A 24170-nucleotide genomic window follows, 5' to 3' on the forward strand; every position below is an offset into this window, starting at 1 on the left:
TTTTAGAATAATGCTTTAATAACTTCATACTTTACAATACCATTTTAATTCACAATCCTTTTAAAGATCAGCAAGAGATTATTTATAACATAATGTACATTGTTTCTATCATTTATTACCATCTACCAAAAAGTTGTACTCTACTCCACAGCAGTTGTCAAATTGAAGTCCAAAGCAGAGGTCCAGATTGATAGCCACTGGCTAAAACTAATATAAAGACATGTTGTGTTTGATCCACATGATTATTTTTCCAAATGGAATGACTTTTCAGAATTAGAATGGTCAGAATTGTGATGTGATTTAGAGAAATCACATCAAAATCAAGATGTTGGGTGTTTCTTGAATAACTAAATACTCAGCAATACTGGACAAACTGCTTGTCCAATAGTAGTTAGCTGGAGCTGAATAAAAGCTGTTGAATTCAGGTATGGCATGCACTTCTCCAGTCCACCATATGACCAAGATGGGAACCAAGATTGTCCTACATCTTTGAGGTTGCATCAGTTGTCATTTATTATCATACATTCTTTATTTTTCCCTCTGTAGCAGAGTTGAGAAAAAAATGAAATGTTTTTGTATCCAAGTGTCTCCTAATAGTAGGAAAACAAAAGAAGTAGACCCATACTCACCACTCACTCCTTGTTGCCTCACACCCAGATGCTTCCTCACTCATTTACATAACTAGACTGGATTCTCAAAGCATTTGAGTTTGCAATCCTATGTTTAAAATAACCAGACTCAAACATATTTTCAGTAATAGTCCAATACAGACATATTATCTATCCTCTTTATTTAAACCCTCTATCCATTTGTCAACTTTTTTGACAGGTTTGACCTAGAAAAGATTATTTATTTTTAATACCATTTCTTAAAAACAAAAACAAAAACAAAAACAAAACCCGAGTCTGTCCAATGGACTTTCCAGCTAAAGTGGCCAATCCATTGATTCTGGAGCAAGAAGAGCAGCTGGCAAAACTAATCAGTGTTGGGCATTTGCATTTTTTCCCTTTTTAATATCTCCCCTGGTGCTGGGAGATTGGTTTTCTATGTTGGAAGAAGGGCACCACGAGCAGCTGCTGCCTTTCAGTCTAGTGCATAGTAAAGGAAAGAGCGTGGTATAGCATTCATCTACCAAATATCCCAACAGGTTAACCAGTTCTGGAGCAAGAAAGTCACAGCTTGCTTTTGAAGGTTCTTTGTATTGAGTATAATCAATTTTATGTTTCTGGGAATAAGATGTCTCTCCTCAAATTCCCTTTCTCTCTCTCTCTCTCTCTCTCTCTCTATATATATATATATATATACACTCTAGGCAGTAAGATGATGCTTCTCAGGCTTGAGAATCTCCTGTTGATGAGAGGCTGACCAAAAAAATATTAAATACAAGTATGAACTTGAAAAAAGTAAGTATATGCATGCTCCTAAAATGAGGCATCAATGTGATGCTTACTGCAAATTATTGAGTGCTTCCTAATGAGTGCTTCCAGACATTGTGCTCAATGCTATACATGCATTATCTCATTTAATTTTCTCAATACTCAAAACACATGTGCTATTGTTAACCCTGTTTTATAAATGGAGAAACTTAAAATAAAAAAAAAATTATAGTGGTTTTCACAAGAACTCTAGGCTTGTAAAAGACAGAGTTGATATTCCTCTAGGCCTTTCTGATTCCCTTGTACCCTTAGCTAAACTCCTGGAAAGTTTCCTTCATAGAATAAGCACTCTATAAGGAGGTTGCTATTGTATTTTCAGTGAGGACCACTGAGTGTATTCTCTTTGGAATATAATGCTTCTGGGGATAACCATTCAAGGAAGAACATTTTCATCCTACTTTTTATGTAATTTTTCCCTTCCTTATCTTTTCCACAAGAAGCAATCTGCTATTGGCCCCTTTCTCCTCAAACAATTCACAATTGAAGTAGCTACACTATGACCTCACTTCTATTCTGAAAGATCATTTCTTTTATTAGCCACGTCTCTTCCTGGTACTTGTGGGCTCTCCTTGATGCCCTAAAAAGTTAAGTCACTATTCACTAGCTCTTGCTGCTGGCGGCATACCATTCACTGCACCTACTTGGTCAGAGAGCCATACCTAACCCAGGTCACCTGTTCTCTAATCCGTGAAATTTCAAGCTTCACACCCCATTTCTCTCAAAAAAGATCTTTAGTGACACTTTTTTTAAAAAAAATAATTACTTTCAATTTATATATAATAAAAGACACTCTTTGTGGTGTACAGTTCTGAGTTTTAACAAATCCACACAGTTGTATAGCCACTATAACAATCAAGATACAAGCACTTCCATCCTCCCCCCATAAATTATCTCATGCTATCCCATTATTGTCACCCACCCTAACTCTTAAATCCTGCCGATAGCTGATTATTCTCTGTCCCTATTAATTTGTCTTCTTCTATAATGTCATATAAAATGCAATAGTACAATGTGTATCCCTTCAAATCTTCTTTCACTCAGCATAATGCACTTGAAATTCGTCAGCGTTTAGTTGTCCACTCTTTTTTTACTGATGAGTAATATTCCATTGCATAGATGTTCCATAGATTTTTTTTTTTCAGGCAACAGACAGCTTTAATGATTTCTACTACCACTGTGTACTGTGGATTGGTAAGATCCATTTTATTTTCCGAATTGAGGCTGCCTACTATTCCTGCCAATTCTTTGATAACTTCTTCTCTATTCATGTGGATGTTATTTCGAGATTTATATACAATCTGAAATGTCCCTTTGTTTGGAGCTTTAAACCAGGGTTCCAAAAATGTTTCTGCATATTTTTTCATGTCTTCTAAGAAAGCCTTGCATGTGCCCGAAATAGGTAACATTCGTAGAATAACCCGAGTCTTCTTCTTCTTGGTTTTATACATATCCTGAAGAATATGATGTACCAATTTCTGAGGTTCTATCCCAAGTGTCCTGATGAAGACTACGTTATTTGCTCCACTTTCCACTGATTGGAATCTTCTTAGCTTCATCTCCGTAGATGCTTTAATGTCACCAACTTCTTTCTTCAAGGCAGCCTCCACATCATCATCTTCTGCCTCACTTCCAGAGGGCTGCTGATCTTTGTAAACTTTTCCGGCCCATACACGTCGTAGCCGTATTCGTTGAGCAGACTGTAGGCCTCCTCCACGCACTTGCGCTGGTTCATGTTGCAGGTAATGAGTAGGCCCTGTAGCCCGGGTTCCAGCTGTGGTGGCCCACCGCCGTCGCAGCGCCGCGCCCGCTTGGCCTGCACACACTGAGCTTTCCCTTTGCGCTTTCCACCGCTAGACCGAGGAAGCTGCTGGACGGGGGCCGCCATGGCGCGTGAGAACCAAGGCTAGCGAGAAACAGCTTTCTCCTCTATTCCCGGCTTCCTCACCTCTTGATGTTCAATAGATTGTTAATCCATTTGACAGTTGAGGGGCATTTGGATTATTTCTAGTTTTGAGGACTATGAATAAAACTGGTATAAAACTTTGTGTAATGTATTTTTGAAAACACAGATTTTGTTTCACTTATGTAAATACCTAGGAACAGAATTGCTGGGTTATATAGAAAGTTTAGCTTTATGAGAAACTACCAAACTATTTTCCAAAGTGACTGTAACATGTGCATTTCTGCTAGGAACATATGAGAGTTCCAGTTGTTTCACATCCTTGTCAGCACTTGATATTGTCAAGGTTTTTTGTTCATTTCTTTGTTTGTAGCTGTAGATGTTCTTTGTAACATCTAATAGATGTGTGGCGGTATCTCATCATGGCTCTAAAGCAATTCTCAGCTAACTAATGTTGAGTATCTTTTCATATGCTTATTTGCTGTCCAAATATCGTTTCTGGTAAAGTGTCTCTCAAATCTTCTATACTTTTTTTTTTTTTTTTTTTTGGAGAGAGAGAGAGAGAGAGAGAGAGAGAGAGCACAAGCAGGAGAGAGGGGCAGAGAGAGAGAGAGAGAGAGGGAGGGAGAATCTTAAGAAGGTCCCACACTTAGTGTGGAGCCCGAAACTCGATTCAATACCAGGACCCTGGAATCATGACCTGAGCTGAAATCAAGAGTCAGACACTCAACCAACTAAGCCCTCCAGGTACATCAAATCTTCTATACATTTAAAAAATTACACTGTGTCATTTGTTTAGTGATATTCTTATAATTTGAAGATTAATTCAATTTATGTTGATCTGCCTTTAAAATTTAAATATCCCAGAATTATAAGCTTCTATAATAATAATAATAATATATATAATAATAAGCTTCTATAGAGCACTGATAACTTAATATAAATTAGTTCCATACATTCATTTAAAAGACAAAAGCACCTAGACAAAAGCTCATTGTTCTAGAGACTGTGAATACAAAAGTAAGCAAACTCAGTCAGCTTTCAAAGAGACTTGTTTAATCAGACTGCTATCCACACAGCCAAATAAGAGCAACACCGTGGTAAAAGGGAATTTTATGGGCTTGAGTTGAGATTAGCATGACAATTTTAGAGCAGTACGCTCCCTACACCAACAGCATTAGAATTGCCTGGAAATTTGTTAGGAATCTACTGAATAGAAAGTCTGTGGAGGGACCATGTATATTAAAAGTGTTCTAATTTATTTTGATGTTCAAATTTGAGAGCAAGGAAAACTGCTGTAGATATCTAGAAGATGAGGTGAATGGTGAAAATTTTTGCTCAGGCTCAAGTTTTATATCCATATACTGTTTAGTAGTTGTCTTCTTCTGACTATAGTGTTTGACTTGAAAATTTGGTGGGTAAAAATCCCTCATGTACTTCACGGTCAGCATTATAGTCATCAGAGAGTTACTTGGTCTTGTGTGTTAATTCTGAATGCAGTCAGCTGGTCACTCTCAGAGAGGTGAGTTGTCTCCTCACTGCCCTCCGCCCTTTCTAGCTCTGGTCAACTGCGGCAAGAAGGAAAAAAAGCAGTGTATCTTGAGTGAACAAAAACATAGTAATAGGTCCAACCCAGTTTTAACAGATCAATAATCTTGCCACAACACTTCTTTCCTGATTCTAAGAATTTTTCTCTTTATATTTTTGTGGTTGACATTGTTTCTTTTCTAGAAGATTTTTGAGCAGTTACTTCGAGGAGTTACTAATTCTTACCTTGTGCACACTGCTATAGAAAGGTTTCAAGGGAATAATTTTTTTTTCAGAAGAAAAAAGTAAGTCAGAGGCAAGTTATCTTTTTGAAACATTTAACCTAATTCCAGTTGTACTCATTCTCTACTATATAAATTTGCTATTTTCCCAAATGACAAGTATCCACTCAACCTGTGCTATATGCAAAACTTCCAAAGTATATGCCAACCAAATCTTGTATATAAATATTCATGGAAGCATTATACAAATAGTCAAAAAGTAATTTCACCAAATGATGAATGGATTAAAAAAAAATGTAATGGGCTCCTGGGTGGCTCAGTCAGTTGAGCATCTGACTTGGCTCAGGTCATGATCTCACAGCTTATGAGTTCGAGCCCCACGTTGGGCTCTGTGCTGACAGCTTGGAGCCTGGAGCCTGCTTTGGATTCTGTGTCTCCCTCTCTCTCTGCCCCTAACCCACTCGCATTCTGTCTCTGTCTCTCTCAAAAAAAAATAAACATTTAAAAAAATTTTTTTAAAAAGATAATGTAACCATCTAATTAAATATTATTTGACCTAGAAAACTGATGAAATACTGACACATGCTACAACGTGTATGAACCTTGATAACATACTAAGTGAAGAAGCCAGATATAAAAGGTCACAGAGACATCGGTAGAGACAGAGAGCAGATTAGTGGTTGTCAGGATCCAGGGGACAGGGGAACAAGGAGTGACCAGATTTTCTTTTCAGAATGTTGAAAGTGAAAATGTTCTCAATTTAGATAGTGATGATGGCTGCACAACTCTATCGATGAATGTACTTAAAACCACTAAAGTATATAGTTTAAAAGGGTGAAATTTGGGGGTTTTGAATTATTACACCTCAATAAAATGTCTCAAAAAGAAAAAAAAAGTTGAGGGGTTAAGTCTCTTCTTATTGAACAATTTCTCAGTTTGGGTAAGTTTTGTGCTGTAGAGTAGGAGACTATGATGAGCCTTGAATGACCCTGTAGAGAGAACTGAACAGCCACACGATCAGACCTGCACTTACGATTTATTCTTAAAGTAGCAAGCCTTGTCAGGAGAATGGCTTACAGGTTGCAATGTGGGAGAAGGCCACTGAAGGAATTATACTCTCATTAGTATTTTAAATTAAGATACCATTCTTAAAATGTCCAAATTTTCTATGAGAATCTTAAAAAGTGACCTCCTTTTCACAATCCTCTGATGAAGTATATATAAAACCCTACTGTAGGGTAAAATCTTTCAGCCAATTTATCTATACTCATTAAACTACCATCCTGCTTATTATTGTTTCTTTATTATAATTTAATTGATCATCAGCTTTGATATTATTAGCAACAAATACATTTTCAACAGGAATTTGCTTTCTAAATCACTCCTCTGGTGAAGGGACCATAAGAGACAACAGAGAGGGAAGACCTGGTGAAGGGTGAACAAACATATGTCCATGAGAAGTCACAGGGATAAAATATTAAAGAAAAGCATGAGAATGGGACCAGCTAAAAGTTTAATCTGAAATTGAAAGTATAACATATTTAAATTATGATTTAGAATTAAAAACACAATCCAAAAGTTAAAAAATAGGACAATGGAGGGGCGCCTGGGTGGCTCAGTCAGTTAAGCTTCCAACTCTCAATGTTTGGTTTTGGTTCAGGTCATGATCTCGTGATTTTGTGGGTTTGAGTCCCACATCAGGCTCTGTGCTGACAGTGCAAAGCCTGCTTGGGATTCTCTCTCTCCCCCTCTCTATGCCCCTCCCCTGCTCACGCTGTCTCTGTCTCTCTCAAAATAAAAAAAAAACAAAATTAAAAAAATAAAAACTAGGACAATGGATTTAAAAATTATGGCATATCCATATGGATATTATGAAGATATTAAAAATCAAACTTCATATTTAGTAACAGATAAATGATCATAAATTCCATTATAGTTTTAAAAAAGCTCAATTATTAATATAATGTAATCTCAAGTATGTACTTGTATATACATATATATAAAATATTCTCATATATAATTTTCATATATATGTATATAAATATATAGTTTTCAACACAAAATACAGGTATACATATATAAACATATATTTTCTGTTATGAATGAAATAAAATTTTATACACTTATATTTATAAAATATTATACATAAAATAATACTTTTATATGTATCAGTAAAATGCTCAGAAGGATGATTATGGGTCATTTTTATTCCTTTTATTACCAGTCATGGGGCTCTAGCATGATGGATACCCCAACAGGTTGGAAATTAGAGCATTAAAACTGCCCTTTGATGTAGCTCCTTTGGAAAATATGTTGGATGCTTCTTAAAAAGTTAAATGTGAGGAGCCCAGGTAGCTCAGTTAGTTGAGTGTCTAACTCTGATTTTTGCTTAGGTCATGATCTCACAGTTGTGAGTTTGAGCTCCACACCAGGTGTGGAGTCTGCTTAAGATTCTCCCTCTCCCTTAGCCCATCCCCCACTCAAAAAAAAAAAAAAGTTAAATGTAAATTTATCATATAACCCAGCAATTCCACTCATAGGTATCTGCCCGAAAGAAATGGAAACATGGCCACACAAAGACTTGCACTTAAATGTTCATAGCAGCGTTATTCATAATAGCTAAATGGAAACAACTCAAATGTCCATCAACAAAATATGGCATATCCATACAATAAAACACTATAAAAAGGAATGCATGATGCATGCTACAAAACATTATTGTAACCAAAAGAAGCCAGACACAAAAGACCATATACTATAGGATTTTATTTATATGAAATGGGAATGGGAACAGAGATTAAATTTAAATGAGTATTATGGATCTTACTGAACAGATGAATGTGTTATGATAAGCACAACCCAGTAAACTTGATAAAAATCACTCAACAGTATACTTAAAATGGGTAAATTTTCTGATATGTAAAGTACATTTCAATAAAAACTTTTAAAAATTGAATTTTTTTTTTTAAAGATGAGCTTTAAATTAAGTTAGTAAACCTCAAAGAGATCTACAAAATCACCTTTGGAAGACAGAATGACTCCCAGGCCAACAAGACTTGACTATAACCTGACAACATAGGAAGAAATCTACAGAAGGAATGTGTTATTGAAATGGAGGGTGGGCAGTTTTGGGACTACAGGTAAAGGGGAGAGATGATCTTGACTTAGAGAGTATCATTGTGTTGGTGTTTCCATTACTCTTGTCATGAGGCAGGTAGGAGGAGAGGAAAGAGGTGGTACTGAAAAGAAAACTCAGCTAAGAGTTAGCTAAACAAGTCCCCAGGCACTGATCCCAGACACCCAGTCCAAGAAAACATTTGTTGGCTAGCTTCTGCAGCCTCGCTGCAGGGTGACAATGCACTGATAAGTGAACGCAAGTCCTTCTAGACTGTGGCTTTGCTCTTGTAACTCAACAAGCTTAAAATTCTGGGTACCATAGCTGTTACTATGAACCCAATTCATGTTAATTCATCCTTGTGAAAAACAGGCTTCTGAACCTATTAGGCAGAGAACCTGAGTGTGGAGGGTGGTGAGTTTCCCAGACTAGATGTCTTCCAGGAGAACTGGTCTGAGTGATTGGAGACCTCTTCAGTTTGTACCCTCTATCTTGATGTGTGTGCCTAGGCCAGAATGTAGTTGGCACAACCCATTGCAAGACAGTATAGCATATGATAAGAATGTAGACTTTGGAGTCAGACTGCCTTGGTTCAAAGCCTATGATGCTCCTTAGTAGCTGTGTGACTTTGGAAAAGTTACTTAACTTCTCTGTTTCAATTTCTCATCTACAAAACAGATAAAAACAGTATCTTCTTCACGTGGCTGTTAAAATGATTAAATAAGATCATATACATAAAGCACTTAGCACAGAGCTTATCACCTGGTAAACACTGGAACATTAATTATTATACTTCAATTGGCATTCTTTTCACACTTTTCTGTTTTTAATCAATTTTCTTATAATGAATATATATCATTTCAGTTTATAATCAGAAAATGACATTATCCAAAACACTTGAAATAAATGCAATTTCTGTTTAACCAGAAAAGAAAAAAGAGTAAAGAACAGAGATGGAGGAAGAAAGAGGAAAAGAAGGAAGCATTCAAAAATGCTAATGAGGAACATTTTAGAAGGACAGAATGTTGAAATCCAGGCCTTTCTGTGTAATACAAGCCATCTGGTGACTGCATCTGAACAAGCCTTACTGAGATTTTTCTTGAGAGTTCTTTTGCACTGTTCATTCCACACTTCATCTCAGTGGGCAAATGGGTGGATTTGCCCTGCACAGAACAGGGATAGTCAGTGGAATGAAGCGAGAAAGAATAATCCAGTGAAGAAAGTGAGAATTGTTTAAGGTAAGAGGCAGAAAGGAGCCCTTCCCCACATTCCTCTCCAATCTCTCAGCGTTGGAATCTAAGTCTGTGGTTTTAGACGAGGCTTACACACAATTCAAACCACAGATGCAGTTCCCTTCCCGAGTCCCAAAGGCTCCCAATCAGCCCTCGGCCTTGTGTAGGGAGCTGTTAAACCCCTACCCATGGTTTAATTAATTTTCTGAGAAAAGTGATTGGTTGACATGACAGCAGTAAACATCAAATTCCATTAATTAATGCTGAGACATCAGTGTCTGTGTTGTTCCTCAATTACACATTCAGATGCAGCCCCCTTGTGCTGGCATGAGTTTGGTGTTGAAGCCCCAGAAAGTCCCTCATAATGGAAGGGCCACCAAAGGTGGTGGGGGCGGGGGGTGGGGGGGGAGGATGGCATGGGGCACTTACACCAAGATAATCAACTTGGAGAAATTCATACTCCAATGTGCACTCCCCAGAGAAAGGTTTTAGAGACCTAGATGAAAGGATTTAAATGGTTTTGGGTGAGGCATTTTCATTTTGCTGGTGGCCTGGAAGGGAACTATCAGCTTGATGAACACAGAGCTTCCCTTGGGTTCCAAGACACTCTCTTCACACAGGCTTTCCCAGCCTTCTTCCCTTGCCCCCTCCTCATTGTTCTCTTTCTCTCTCTCTCACACACACACACTCCTTTTTTTCCCCCCTAACTACAGTCATCTTCAATTTCATGTTAATTCAGAAGAGAGTCAAAAGGGAACAAAAAGCAATCTTTGCTTCTTTCACTCAAGTAAAAACCCTAAAGGGACCATGACTCCCATAGAGGCACATGCCTTAGGGCCTGGAGACAAAGCAAAATGTTCTCATGAACACTCAGAGGTTAGATCCTAGAGATAAAGCAATGTGATTAAATCTTGATAGATTTTTGTTTTAAGAGCTGAAGGAGTTGGGATGGGGGAGGGCGGTGCAGCTATTGTTTGCCTGGTTACAAAGAGTGCCCTTGGCAATCCCTGCTTAATCAGGATCTTGATGAGAGTATTTTCCCTCCCAGGACTAAGGCACCAAGGAAGAGTCTATTTGAAGCAGCCTCCGGCCCATTCCCATGTGGTTGATCCATCCTTTGCCACTTCCCTGGACCCTGCCCTGAGAAACAGCTGTTTCATTATTCCAGCAATCTTATGAAAATTGTTTGTGACTCCAGTTTGAAGATTATGAAAATAAAACCTTAGCCCCACCCAGCCCCAGATTGCAACATGCAAAGATGATCATTGTTAAATGTCTTCCATACCTTTATAGGGAAGTATTATCCCCTTATTCATATATTAATAATCTTTTCCACTTTAAAAATAGAGAAACAAAGACCCAAAAAGTGAAGCTATTTGCCCAAGGTCACGTCCCAAATGAGTTACAGGTCCCTAATAGATACACAGTTTACAGAACCAGGAGGGAACAGAGTGAGATGGGCTGAAATGATAGCATACTTGCTGGATGCTTGGACTGGGCCTCAAGACTCCAGATTTTGAGACTGGTAGTGTTAAGACAGGGAGGATTCTTTATTATTATTTATCTCACGTCATCATATTTCAAAAGATTGAAAAAAAGGTGGGTGCTCAAGACTGAAAAGTACAGAGGTACACAGATAGAAATTAAATAGTAGAACTCACAATGGCATGTTTCAAATTCAGATATCCTCTGGATAGAAAAAAAATACAAAGAAAAGAAAAGGTTCAAATCTGATATAAAAGATTGAAATTAATGCCAAGGAAGAAGTCAAAATATTTAATTCTGTTCCCAGGTTCCATCACCACTTTGCACTGCAATCTTGATCATTTTAGTTAACCTCTCCGGTCCATATTTCATTCATTTGTTTAAAGATGCTCAGTTACCTGCTTCAGATTCTGTGTCTCCCCCTCTCTCTCTCTGCCCCTCCCCTGCTCATGCTCTCTCTCTCTCTCTCTCTCTTCCTCAAAAATAAATAAACATTAAAAAATAATTATAAAGGTGCTCAGTTATACCTGCTCTACTGTCAGGGTTGGTATGATTAAGAACCAAATGGTATTTGTCTAGCAGAAGCTTCCATACAAACTTCAAATGGACCCAGATGTGTGACAGCAGTTGGATGTCTATCACTTGGAGAATAATGGCTAATGTTAATAAGTTTTTTATTTGTCTCAGGCAATAAGTTACTTTGCAAACTATCCCCATTCAATCTTCAAATAATGTATGAATTAAAAACTAGCATTGCTTGGGGAGCCTGGGTGGCTCAGTCAGTTAAGCCTCTGACTTCAGCGCAGGTCATGATCTCATGGTTTGTAAGTTAGAGCCTTGTGTGGGGCTCTGTGCTGACAGCTCAGAGCTTGGAGCCTGCTTCACATTCTGTGTCTCCCTCTCTCTCTCTGCCCCTCCCCTGCTCACACACTCTCTCTCTCAAAATAAACAAACATTGAAAAAAATTAAAAAAAAAAACCACTAGCATTTCTCTAGTTTAAAAGATGATGAAGCTGCAGCTCAGAGATGTTAAGATACTTGCCTGAGGGCCACAAAATTAGTAGGTGGCAACGCCAGAATTCAAAGCTACATTTGTCTAATTCCAGAGCTTGAGCATTCACACACTGGACAATCGATTCTACATGGCAAAAGTACTTAAGTATGATTCAGAAAAGGTGAAACACACCCCTATTGAACACAATATAAAAATACCAAGTTGAGGAGTGTCTGGGTGGCTCAGTGGGTTAAGTGCCCAACTTTGGCTCAGGTCATGATCTTGCAGTTCATGGGTTCGAGCCCCACATCAGGCTAATGCTGACAGCTCAGAGCCTGGAGCCTGCTTCGGATTCTGTGTCTCCCTCTCTCTCTGCCCCTTCCCTGCTCTCTCTCTCTCTCTCTCTCTCTCTCAAAAATAAATAAACATTAAAAAAAAATTCCAAGTTGGAACACCCTCGTTCAAAAGGAATATAATTTCTAGTCATCAGAATGGTATCAGTGTCCCCTCTCAGACTGGAGCCTGCAGGCAAAGAGGGCAGGTGGAGGGGCTTGTTGGACAAGGCCAAACTTGGGGCAGACACAGCCCTGAAACAGCCGTCCTGCTCCACAAATCAGTGGCAGCTCCCTCCACTTAAGTTCATTCCAAACAAATCCATTAAAAGCATCATGTTAATGAATATTTTATATAGCTATGACATAGTGAGTCCCATTCAGAAGAGGCTCTTACTAAAGGCTGACACAATGAACAGCTAAAATAGCCAACTAATCATCAAGGCCAATAGAAATCTGGTCAGGGGACACAATAATTTTACACAAAGAAAAAAATGAAAGTCATATACTTCCTTCTTGATGATTTAAGAATGCTTTTTAAAAAATTCTACCTACCATACTCAAATATTGCCATCCATCAGCAAAAGACACCTATTTAGACAATTAATTTGTTTTTCCTTGGCCTTCTCATAGTATCTGAGGAAAGTCAATGTAATATTTGTTTGTTTCTCTTGAATTAGGTCTCTTTCTGGATCCTTAGCAAACACACACACACACACACACACACACATACACATACACACACAAACACACAAATACATAAACATGTCTTAACCTATTTCCCCGAGAAATAGAAAGTGAAGAGAATCCTAAGTGACAAATGCAGTGGCCTCCCACATACTCTGCACTCCTCCAAGTCTTGCATCTCTCCCAGGAAAACATGGCTCAAGGATTCTGGAGGAAAAAGAGGGCAGAACCTATAACAGAAAGCAAATCAGTGGCTTATGTGTGAAATACAACTTGCAGATGTGTTCTATTTGGTCTGCCAGTATTGGCTTGCCTACTGTTTTTAAGAAATTTGAATTCATTGTTAATATTTAAAAATCTGGAGATATCACAAGTGTTTCTGAATTCTGACTTCTCTTGAACAATTAGGAGATCTGGCATGATAGGATCTGCATTCCTGCATAGTTACAGCCAACTGGAGCTGAGTCTTAGCTCGCACAGGGGCCAGTCACCCCAGTTCCTAGACTTCATCATGTTTCCCTGTCAGAAAGACAGGATCAGTTGCCATTTGTCATTATCCTTTGAGTTTTTCTACTTTCCTTAGATTTGACCAGTACAACAGAAGACCCGTAGACCAGTGGAACAGAATATAGATCCCAGACATAACCCATGCATATATAGTCAAATGATTATTGAGAAGGACATCAGAAACACACAATGAGGAAAGGACAGTCTCTACAGTAAACAGTGTTGGGAAAACCAAATATCCACATGCAAAAGAAGGAAACTGGACCACTATCTTTCACCACTCACAAAAATTAACATGAAATTGGTAAAAAACTGAAATGTAAGACCTGACACTATAAAACCCCAAGAAGAAAACATAGGGGGAAAGATCATTGACACTGGTCTTTTCAATTATTTCTTGGACAAGACAGCAAAATAAACTAAAAATAAATAAGTGAGATTACATTAAACTACAGAGCTTCTGCACAGCAGGGAACAATTAATAAATTGAAATGGCAACCTATGGAATGAGAGAAAATATTCACAAACCATGTATCTGATGTGGGCTTAATATCGAAAATATATAAGGAACTCACACAACTGAATAGCAAAATAGTTAATAATACAACTTAAAAAATAGGGAAAGGACCTGAATAGGCACTTTACCAAAGAAGATACACAAATGGACCATAAGTATATGATAAGATGCTCAACATCACTAATCATCAGGGCTCAAAACCATAATATCACCTAACATCTGTTAGAATGGCTATTAACAAAGACAAGAGATAACAAATGTTGGCAAGGATATAGAGAAAAAGTAATCCTTATACACTGTTGGTAGGAATGTAAAATGGTAGAACAATTATAGAAAACATTATGGCATTACCTCAAAAAATTAAAAATTGAACTACCATATGATCTAGCAATCTTACGTCTGGGTGCATATCTGAAGGAATTGAAATCAGTGTCTCAAAGAAATATCTACACACCCATGTTCATTACAGCAATATTCATATATACAAGATACAGAAACAACCTAAGTGTCTGTCAAAAGATAAATGGATAAAGATGTGGTGTACACACACACACACACACACACACACACACACACAAACACACACACACACTAGAATAATATTCCTTGAGACAGAAGGAAACCCCTCCATTTGCAACAACATGGATACACCTTTGAGACTATTATGTTAAGTGAGATAAATCAGAACCATAAAGACAAATACTTTATGTTACCACTTGTATGTCGAACCCCAGAAAGTTGAACTTGCAAAAACAGAGTAGAATGGTGGTTACCAGGGGTTGTGGGTGGGAAAATTGAGGACACACTGTTTAAGGATATAAACTTTGGTCTAGTCAATAAATAAGTTCTGTAGATCTAATGCACAGCATAGTGATTATAATAAATAATGCTGTATTATAAACTTCAAAGTTGCTAAGAGATTAAATTATAATTGTTCTCACCATAAAAAAGAAATGACAATTATGTGATGTGATAGAGATGTTAGCTAACGCTATTATAATCATATCACAGTGTATAAATGCATCAAACCAACATGTTATATACCTTATAGTTAAACAGTGCTATATGTCAATTATATCTCAATTAAAAATTTAGTTAATTAATTTAAAAAGAAAAGGAAGTGAAATATTTTTCATACCCACATGTCTGTCTAAAGTGGGAAAATTAATGGCAAACTGGGATAGCCACATATTGGAAGAAAAATGGGAGAAAACTTAAAGCCTAATTCTTTGTAGGAGTGAAAACTGTGCATTTGTGTTTGATATGCAAACAAAAAACAGGCTGGTTTAACTTAAGTTTCTCACTTGGCCCTTGTGGGCATTTGAGGTTGACATCGCTGCTGAAAGTCACTGAAAATCTTTGGAAATTGGTCTTTACCCTGATACTTTTCATTCCTAGTTCCAAGTGCCCTCTTTAGTTCTTGGCACAGTTCCAGGCATATAGTGGGTGCCGAAAAATAAAATGTGTTATGAACTAAAATTATATTGTACTCTTTTCCCCCTCCCCATTTGATTTCTGTATACCAACTCCCTTTTACCACCACCACCATCCTCTCTTCTTGCGAGTTTAAGAATCCTTTTAGAGCCTTTTTTGCTCTAAAGCTTTATTTCAGGACCAATCATACCAAAAGGACCTGGTAAAGGAATCACATAGAGACTTTAGTGACTGTTTGATAGAGTATTCACTTGAGGACGAGCCAAACTTAAATTCAAATTCCAGCTTTACCATTCACTGTCTTAGTGTGGGTTTTCCAACAGCACAGACTGAGATGAGGATGTGTGTATTTATTGGAGAATGTGATCCTCCAAACGAGAGGCAGGGAACTGAACAGAGGAGGAAAAACCAATACAAGAAAGCAGTAATTGCTGAAGGCAACTGCTTACTTCAAGCAGGACTTTCTGAGGAATCCTATGGAATATGTGTCAAAACTGTCAGCCAGGGATAAAAACCTTTTTATCCATTGGCTCCTGCCCCCATTGGTTGAGGGTTGTCCCATGATGTGTTACCATCCCCAGCAACCAGAGGAAGCTGGAGAGAAGCTTTGGCTGGCATCAATGGCAAGGCCAAGAAGAAGTAAGGTGGTACACACAGGGTGTCCTCTGTAATGACTGTGGCTAACTACTTCATTTCTGGAAACCTCAGTTTCCCCTTCTAAAAAATAAGGTAACACTAGTGCTTCCCTTTTAAGAATGCAGGGAGACTATGATGAAATAATCCACGTAAAGCTTAAAGCAAAATGCCCAGCACATAATACATGCTAATGAATGGCTGTTTCTAATATAAACTCTTACCTCCAAGACTGAACACTATGGAAGGCCTTTATATGACAGATTTGCATCAACAGCCAATGAAACCAAACAATGATAGTTTCAGTCTCAGCATTCACTTAGTGAGGGATTGAAACTGACTGCTGCTAAGCCAATTCTGTCCCATAAACATGTATTCTTTTGCCTTCGACCCTACCCCCACTACTATATATACTATACACACACACACACACACACACACACACACATGAGAGAGAGAGAGAAATGTGTTGCCCCATTTAAAAATCAGAAAAATTCATATAAAATTCAGGTTTCCAGCTTACCCTTGAAAAATAGAAAGATCTGACCCCACTGAGCTAGCAGCATTCCCACTGTCAGCTGGAGCTGAGTGGTGGCGACCCTTTCAAATGGGGCATGTTTTCTCCAATTTGCCACTCTCCTCTCCAAGTCCATTTCACTCATTCACTGCTGCCCCCATGGACATTTGCGTTTGAAACTCCTGGGCTGATACTTAACCTAGAAAGGCAGGGTTCCTGGAAACCCTGCCAGAACCCAAGGAGGAAAAATACCGGAAACGACAAGGCTTTTGTTTTTCAGTGAGACAGCTGAAGAGCCACCCCTAAGGCTGTAGAACTCAATGTCCTGTGATGGAGAGCTAAGTGAATCCTGCTGAGGTGAGAGTGTGTGGTTCCAGCAAGTCTGGCTATTACCAACCTGAAGCTGAGGTCACCCCAGCTGCTCCCGGCGCCTGCAACTCTGTTTATTTCATTCTGGTTCATACCAGAGATTTATTTTTATGAACAGTGAACATTTTTTGCAACATTCCCTCATTTAACCTTCATTATCAAAGTCTCTGCCCAAAGCCCATATAAGCACCATTATTGCCCATATAACATTTTCTAACATAAACCATTTAAGGCATTTTTTCCCATTTTTATTTATTTCTCTTCCGTTACATTTCATTTGAAATGTGCATGGGGGAGAATGTGTCTTGTTTTTATGTTGTCTCATATAGACCATAAGCCCTAATGGTGGGGGCTGCCTATTTTGGAGGTTAATAAGCAATGGGGACATTCATCATATGGAACAAACAACCAGGATATGCTGGCCTCTTAAAAAAAAGTACTAGAAGGGAGTTTTGTGTTACTAAGGAAATTGAAAGGAAAATAAACCAGCTTTCTTTGTCTCTTCTGAAAGACATGAAAAGAAGAAACATGGTGGCTCCAAAAAAGGAAGCCAAGAAGATTAAAAGCAGTGTTATATATACTATTACTCCTCAAATCACCCATTAATATGCAAATATTATGGGGAAAGTGATAGTATGTATATCCTGTGTCTCCAGTCTCTGGCCAGGGTCTGGTGCAAAGTGGGTAATTTAACAAAAGTTTGTACTTGACTCTAAGAAACTCAACTCAACTGACTTAAGCAAAAGTGGTAACATACTGACTTACATAGTTGAAAAGTTCAAGATCTTTAGACACATCTGTATGCAAAAACTAAGCGTCTTCATGTTTCAGCCCCTGTCCCTCACTTCCTCTAAACATTCATTCTGCCTTCCCCTCTATTGATTTTACCATAAGCAGACTGTCTTCTGTTGATAGTCAGCTGTTCATCAAGAAACTTTATGCTTTCATTCCTCCAAGCTCAGTAACTCTAATAATAAGGAAGAGAGAGAAGAATGAAAGAAAGAAAGAAAGAAAGAAAGAAAGAAAGAAAGAAAGAAAGAAAAAAAAAAAAAAAAGAAAGAAAGAAAGAAAGAAAGAAAGAAAGAAAGAAAGAAAGGGAGAAAGAAAAAGAAAGAAAGGGAGGGGGAGGGAGGGGGATGGGGATGGAGTGAGGGAGAGAGGAAAGAGAGAAAGGAGAAGAAGGGAGGGAAGAGAGGGAGAAAAATCAAAGAAGGGAGGGGGGTGAAGGAGAGCAAGAAGGAAGGATAAAAGGAAATAAGAAGAGGGAAAGAACAAGCCTCTCTTTCCCAGCAGCTCCATCAGTTTGGATCTCTGAGCAAATCACTATGGTCAGAGGTAAGAATTACATGGATCAGAAGTCCTATCTTAGGGAACCTGGGCGGCTCCTTTGGTTAAGCAACTAAGTCTTGATTTCCACTCAGGTCATGATCTCACGGTGGTGAGATTAAGCCCTGAGTTGGGCTTTGGGATGAGCATAGATCCTGCTTAAGATTCTCTCTCTCCCTCTCTCTCTGGACCTGCCTGGCTTGCTTACCCTTGTGTTTACATGCACATGCACGTGCACGTGTGTGCACACACACTCCCATGCTCTCTCGCGTGCTCTCTCTCTCTAAAAAAACAAAACAAAACAGAGATTGGCCAAGGTAGAATGCCTGCTGGGTGGGCATCAACAGTAAAGATCCACCACAAAAGGCATGGATGGCACTGTTGCATGAAGACAACCATGGGGAACCCTGAGCACTCTCTTCCAGTTCTGGAGTAACCAGTGAGGAAGTCTTACAAATTCAATTTAATTCACTGCCATGAGCATGTACTGCATCTTACTATGTGCTAGTGCTAAGACATGAGAAAGCAAAGCTGAAAAGCTATTGACAATGTTCAACAAATCAGCTAACTGATAGGAGTAACAGCTACAAAAATCACTAGGAAACCTCATGCTAGAAAAAAAGGAGTAGAAGTTAACATGCAAGGTGCAGAGGTTTAACTTTGAATTCCCCTAGAAGCAAGGGTTAGGATCCCCTAATCCCGTGGTTAGGATCGAGTGGAAATGACAGGTATTTGGAAGGCAATCTAGGAAGCAGGGCTAGAGTAATGGGGAAATGACCTGTGAAAGGAAAGATGCCAGTAAGGGAGGAAGTGTTCTACTATATTTATAGATAATATGTATAATTACTTATACATATTATATATATTATTATTTATACATATTATATATATTTATAATATATATTATATATATTTTATAGTTACCACCTATTATTTGATATTACATATTATATCCTATAGGTGGTAACTATACAAGTTACCACTGTGAGCAAATAGAACTTAACCTGTTGGGAACCCTGGGGGCCAGTATAGAACACATGCCTCAATTATTTAGCAGGCAAGAGGGAGACTGATGGTGAAAAAATTGGGGTACTTATTTATGAATTCCTGTCTATCGCTGACAAAAGGCTGCTGGAGTATGGGGCAGTAATTCCCCAGGCATTTCTGGCTTGTCATATGTGTGGACAGAGTGGGCTTCAAAGACCAGAGAAAGCCCTAGGCAAAGAGATGCATCCCTGGTCAGTGTTCAGGCCGACTGCACTGAAATGGTAAGTCCTGAAGGTTATCAGTATGGCAGTGGCAATATCTGATCTGTAGGTAAAAATCATTTTGCTCCTCTTTCTAAAATAAGGAAACTGAACCAGAAAATCCCTGAGGGCCTAACCAACTCTGAAATCCTAAGATACAAGGGTTAGTCTAACAACCTTATATTTTATACTTCCCTGTCAGCATGTCTCAGGCTGGTTTTAAAACAATCTAAAAATGCATGGGAAATGGGTGGGTTGATGGGAGGTAGAAGCAGCTGAGACACTGATAAAGCTAATAACTTTGTGGTCACAAAGTCCAGGACTTCACATAAAAGCATATTCATCAAAATAGCCTAAATAGCCTAACTTGCTTGGAAAGGCTCTGCTAACATTTAACATTGTGATCTGGCCCCTGCAAGGTAGGATCACAGATTACAGGCCATCATAAGAGGACCCTCAAAGTTGTAGATTCATAGAGAAAATAATTTGAGATCAAAGTGTGGTTATGAACCCCTGGTTCTTCAGACTCCTAAGTGCTCTCCCCTCCGCATGGTCACAGACAAGAACCAACAGGCAGATGTAGCAAACAAGGCTTTATAAAGGAAATTGACTTTTTTTCTATATGCAGGGTCTTAGTTTTCTATGACCCTCACACTTCCAAAGCTTGCTCCTAACTCAGAGAGGTTGGTAATATTTGCTTATTATTTTTAGCATTTCTTATTCTTGGAAGTGTTTTAGTAGCTGTTATGGAGACAGGGCCACACAACACTTTTGCAACAGGTCTGTGGCTCTGTGGTTTCCCATTCCAACAAAACCCTGTTTCCCAGAAATCTTCCTGTAAAACCCAAACCCCTGTGAACCCACACTGGGCCCTGTACTGGAGCATGTGAGTTCCAAGTGACAGGTTTATCTTCTTCTCATTTCTTAAGATGTGTTCTGGTAAATTAGATCTCTTCTCTATTTTTTCCCTCCTTTTCTTTTTCCATTCCATAGAACATCACTATTGTTGCTTCTAAATGAAGCTTAAGAATTGCATTTGATTGCAAAGGATGGAGCATTTAAAGTGGTAAGTCTGGGGATGGAAAAATGAAAATCATATAATCCAATAATAAACCACGACAATGGAGGGGAAACTCTTCCCGAAGCACTTTTGACGATAAATGTCTCTAAATGCCTATGTGCTCAACTCAGAAAGAATCTCATTTCTCTCTTGGTCAAGCACAGGACCAAACTCCTTGTAATTAATGTCCTCAGTATGCACACAATAAATACTGGATAGCTTATAGTTGTTTTCCTTCCTCCATTTGGGTAATTTTCTTAAAAAGGGCCTTAATTTAGCAGATTTGGGGAGTGATTTGAGCATTGCTGAGCACTGTATATTTTCTTGGGAATGGAGAAAGGACACCCTTTTCTCCTAGGGAAAATGCTATTAGTGTTCCTGTTTTACCAATTAGGAAATTGATCATATCTTCCTCTTTTCTTATGTCCTATGGAAAAAATACTAAAAACTGTAACTCTAAGTATTACTTCTGCTACTATTGCTCCTATAATGAGTATTAATAATGCATTAATGGACTTAGTTTAATTTCACTATTTAATAAGTATTATTACACACCTGAAGTTGAAAATAGTGTTAGATGTTAGTGGTAAAAATAAGAAAAACAAGAAATTACATTCAAATATATCCAAACAGTGTAAGGGCACAAGATAGTACCTTGGGAGAAGTTGTATGCAGTGAGCTTCCCTAAGCAAAATACGATTGTTGCTCAATGTTATATCTAGAAGGAAAAACAGAGAAAATAAATACTGTGGCATTCTTAACTGAATTCTTATCCAATCTGGACATGTTGTTAAGACTAAAATGTATGAATAAAACTCTTAGTGAACCTCAGAAGAAAAGTGGCACACATGTATCAAACTTCTTTGTTAATAGAGGTTCATAAGAAAGAGATGCTTTTAAAAAAGAAACAATAGGGGCATCTGGGTGGCTCAGTCAGTTGAGTGTCCTACTTGGGCTCAGGTCATGATCTCACGGTTTGTGAGTTTAAGCCCCGAGTTGGGCTCTGTGCTGACAGCTTGGAGCCTGGAGCCTGGAGCCCGCTTCGGATTTTGTGTCTCCTCCTCTCTCTCTGCCCTTCCCATGCTCATGCTCTGTCTCTCTCTGTCTCAATAATAAATAAACATTAAAAAAAAAAGAAACAATAATAAAATTTGAACTTTTGTTTTTTCTTTGCTTTCTTTTAATTAGGAATAAGTGCTAATTTTGTGATTATTTAATGCCTACAGTGCAAATAAACTATATAAAACAAATAGGTATACACACACACACACACACACACACACACACACATTTTCCAGAACTTAAGACATTGATGCTTTCCTGATTCATATCTTAGACACTGTAATGCCATTAATTTGATTATATGAAATACAAAAATTTCTTCATGTTAAATGCATCATTTTCATGACATGTAAAGAGTTTTTACAAACCACTAAGAATAAGCTTAATAAACAACACAAGAATAACAATGAAGCAATTTAACATAAATAACACACAAGTCAATAAAAAAATGGGCAGAAGATTAAGAACAAAAGTCCACAGTAAAAGAAATACTTTGCTCAACTTTAGTTGTATCAAACAGTAAGACACTATTTCGGCCTATCAGTTAAAATTTGGATGACACTATCAAGGAACATATATTCTATTGGCCCCAGATCACAATAAACATTGGAGACAGCTCAAATGTTGGTCTCAATGCTCTTCATAAAGTGTACAATTGTTTTTCCTCTTTATTCTTCTTTTATCCCTAGGCTATGATTTTTCTCACTTTGGCCTCTTTATATTTTCCCTCCAGCAACAATGTTGGCTATGTCTACACAGAATACCTAGTTGAATCAAAATATTTTTTAGATTGTGTATATAACATCAGAGAAGAAAAGACTCCATGAGTCCCTATGTTGAGAAAGTTAAAACCAGCAGTCTCATGATGATACTCATTATTAAACCTTTATGTTTTAAATACAGTATTTCCACAGTTATCAACATTCTTTGAAAAGAGCTGTCCAGATGAGATTGGCAAAACTATCTTTTGCTTCTAAACACCAGTCAACAGGGGAAGAAAAAGAGAAGAGAGAGTCCAATTAAATTTTTATTTTTTTAGGGGCACTTGGGTGGCTCAGTCGGTTGAGCATCCAACTTTGGCTCATGATCTCACAGTTCGTGGGTTTGAGCCCCGTGTCAGGCTCTGCGCTGACAGCTCAGAGCCTGGAGCCTACTTTGGATTTTGTGTTTTCCTCCCTCTCTGCCCCTCCCCTGTTGGCACTCTGTCTCTCAACAATAATTAAATGTTAAAATAAATAAATAATTTATTATTTTTATTTTTAAAAAAAACCTTATGTCTCAATTTTTTATCAAACTAAACTTTCTTTTAATTTAATGTAAAGTTTTAAATATAAATAATAGTTCTCTGGCACAAAAACAGACACTCAGATCAATGGAACAGAATAGAGAACCCAGAAATGGACCCACAAATGCATGGCCAACTAATCTTTGACAAAGCAGGAAAGAATATCCAATGGAATAAAGACAGTCTCTTCAGCAAGTGGTGCTGGGAAAACTGGACAGCGACATGAAGAAGAATGAACCTAGACCACTTTCTTACACCATGCACACAAATAAACTCAAAATGGATGAAAGACCTCAATGTCAGACAGGAAGCCATCAAAATACTCAAGGATAAAGCAGGCAAAAACCTCTTTGAACTTGGCTACAGCAACTTCTTACTAAACATGTCTCTGGAGGCAAGGAAAACAAAAGCAAAAATGAACTATTGGGACCTCATCAAAATAAAAAGCTTCTGCACAGCAAAGGAAACAATCAGCAGAACTAAAAGGCAACCGATGGAATGGGAGAAGATATTTGCAAATGACATATCAGGTAAAGGATTAGGATCCAAAATCTATAAAGAAATAATCAAACTCAACACCCAAAAGACAAATCATCCAGTGAAAAAATGGGCAAAAGACACGAATAGACACTTCTCTAAAGAAGACATCCAGATGGTCAACTGACACATGAAAAAATGCTCAACATCACTCATCAGGGAAATAGAAATCAAAACCACATTGAGATACCACCTCACACCTGTCACAATGGCTAACATTAAAAACTCAGGCAACAACAGATGTTGGTGCAGATGCAGAGAGAGAAGATCTCTTTTTCACTGCTGGTGGGAATGCAAGCTGGTCAGCCACTCTGGAAAACAGTATGGAGGTTCCTCAGAAAATTAAAAGTAGAACTACCCTACAACCCAGCAATTGCACTACTGGGTATTTATCCAAGGGATACAGGTATGATGTTTCAAAGGGGCACATGCACCACAATGTTTACAGCAGCATTATCAACAATAGCCAAAGTATGGAAAGAGCCCAAATGTCCATTGATGGATGAATGGATAAAGAAGATGTGATCTTTTTGATTACCCGGCAATCAAAAAGAATGAAATCTTCTCATTTGCAACTACGTGGATGGAACTAGAGGACATCATGCTAAGCGAAATTGGTCAGTCAGAGAAAGACAACTATCATATGACTTCACTCATATGAGGACTTTAAAGCACAGAACAGATGACACAAGGGAAGGGAAGCAAAAATAATATAAAAACAGGGAG

General features: G+C 38.1%; 1 protein-coding gene across 1 annotated transcript; it reads right to left on the reverse strand.

Moving 5' to 3' along the window:
* Positions 1-2557: 2557 nt before the first annotated feature.
* Positions 2558-3375, reverse strand: LOC122476184 (THUMP domain-containing protein 1-like; the record flags this gene model as incomplete). The annotated part of the gene is given in 2 exon segments (XM_043568623.1): positions 2558-3087; positions 3090-3375. Coding segments are annotated over 2 exon segments (762 nt in total), but the record flags the coding sequence as incomplete, so codon positions are not given.
* Between the last annotated feature and the right edge of the window lie 20795 nt (positions 3376-24170).

This window comes from Prionailurus bengalensis, chromosome A1, assembly GCF_016509475.1.
Source record: "Prionailurus bengalensis isolate Pbe53 chromosome A1, Fcat_Pben_1.1_paternal_pri, whole genome shotgun sequence".
NCBI classification, from domain to species: Eukaryota; Metazoa; Chordata; class Mammalia; order Carnivora; family Felidae; genus Prionailurus; species Prionailurus bengalensis.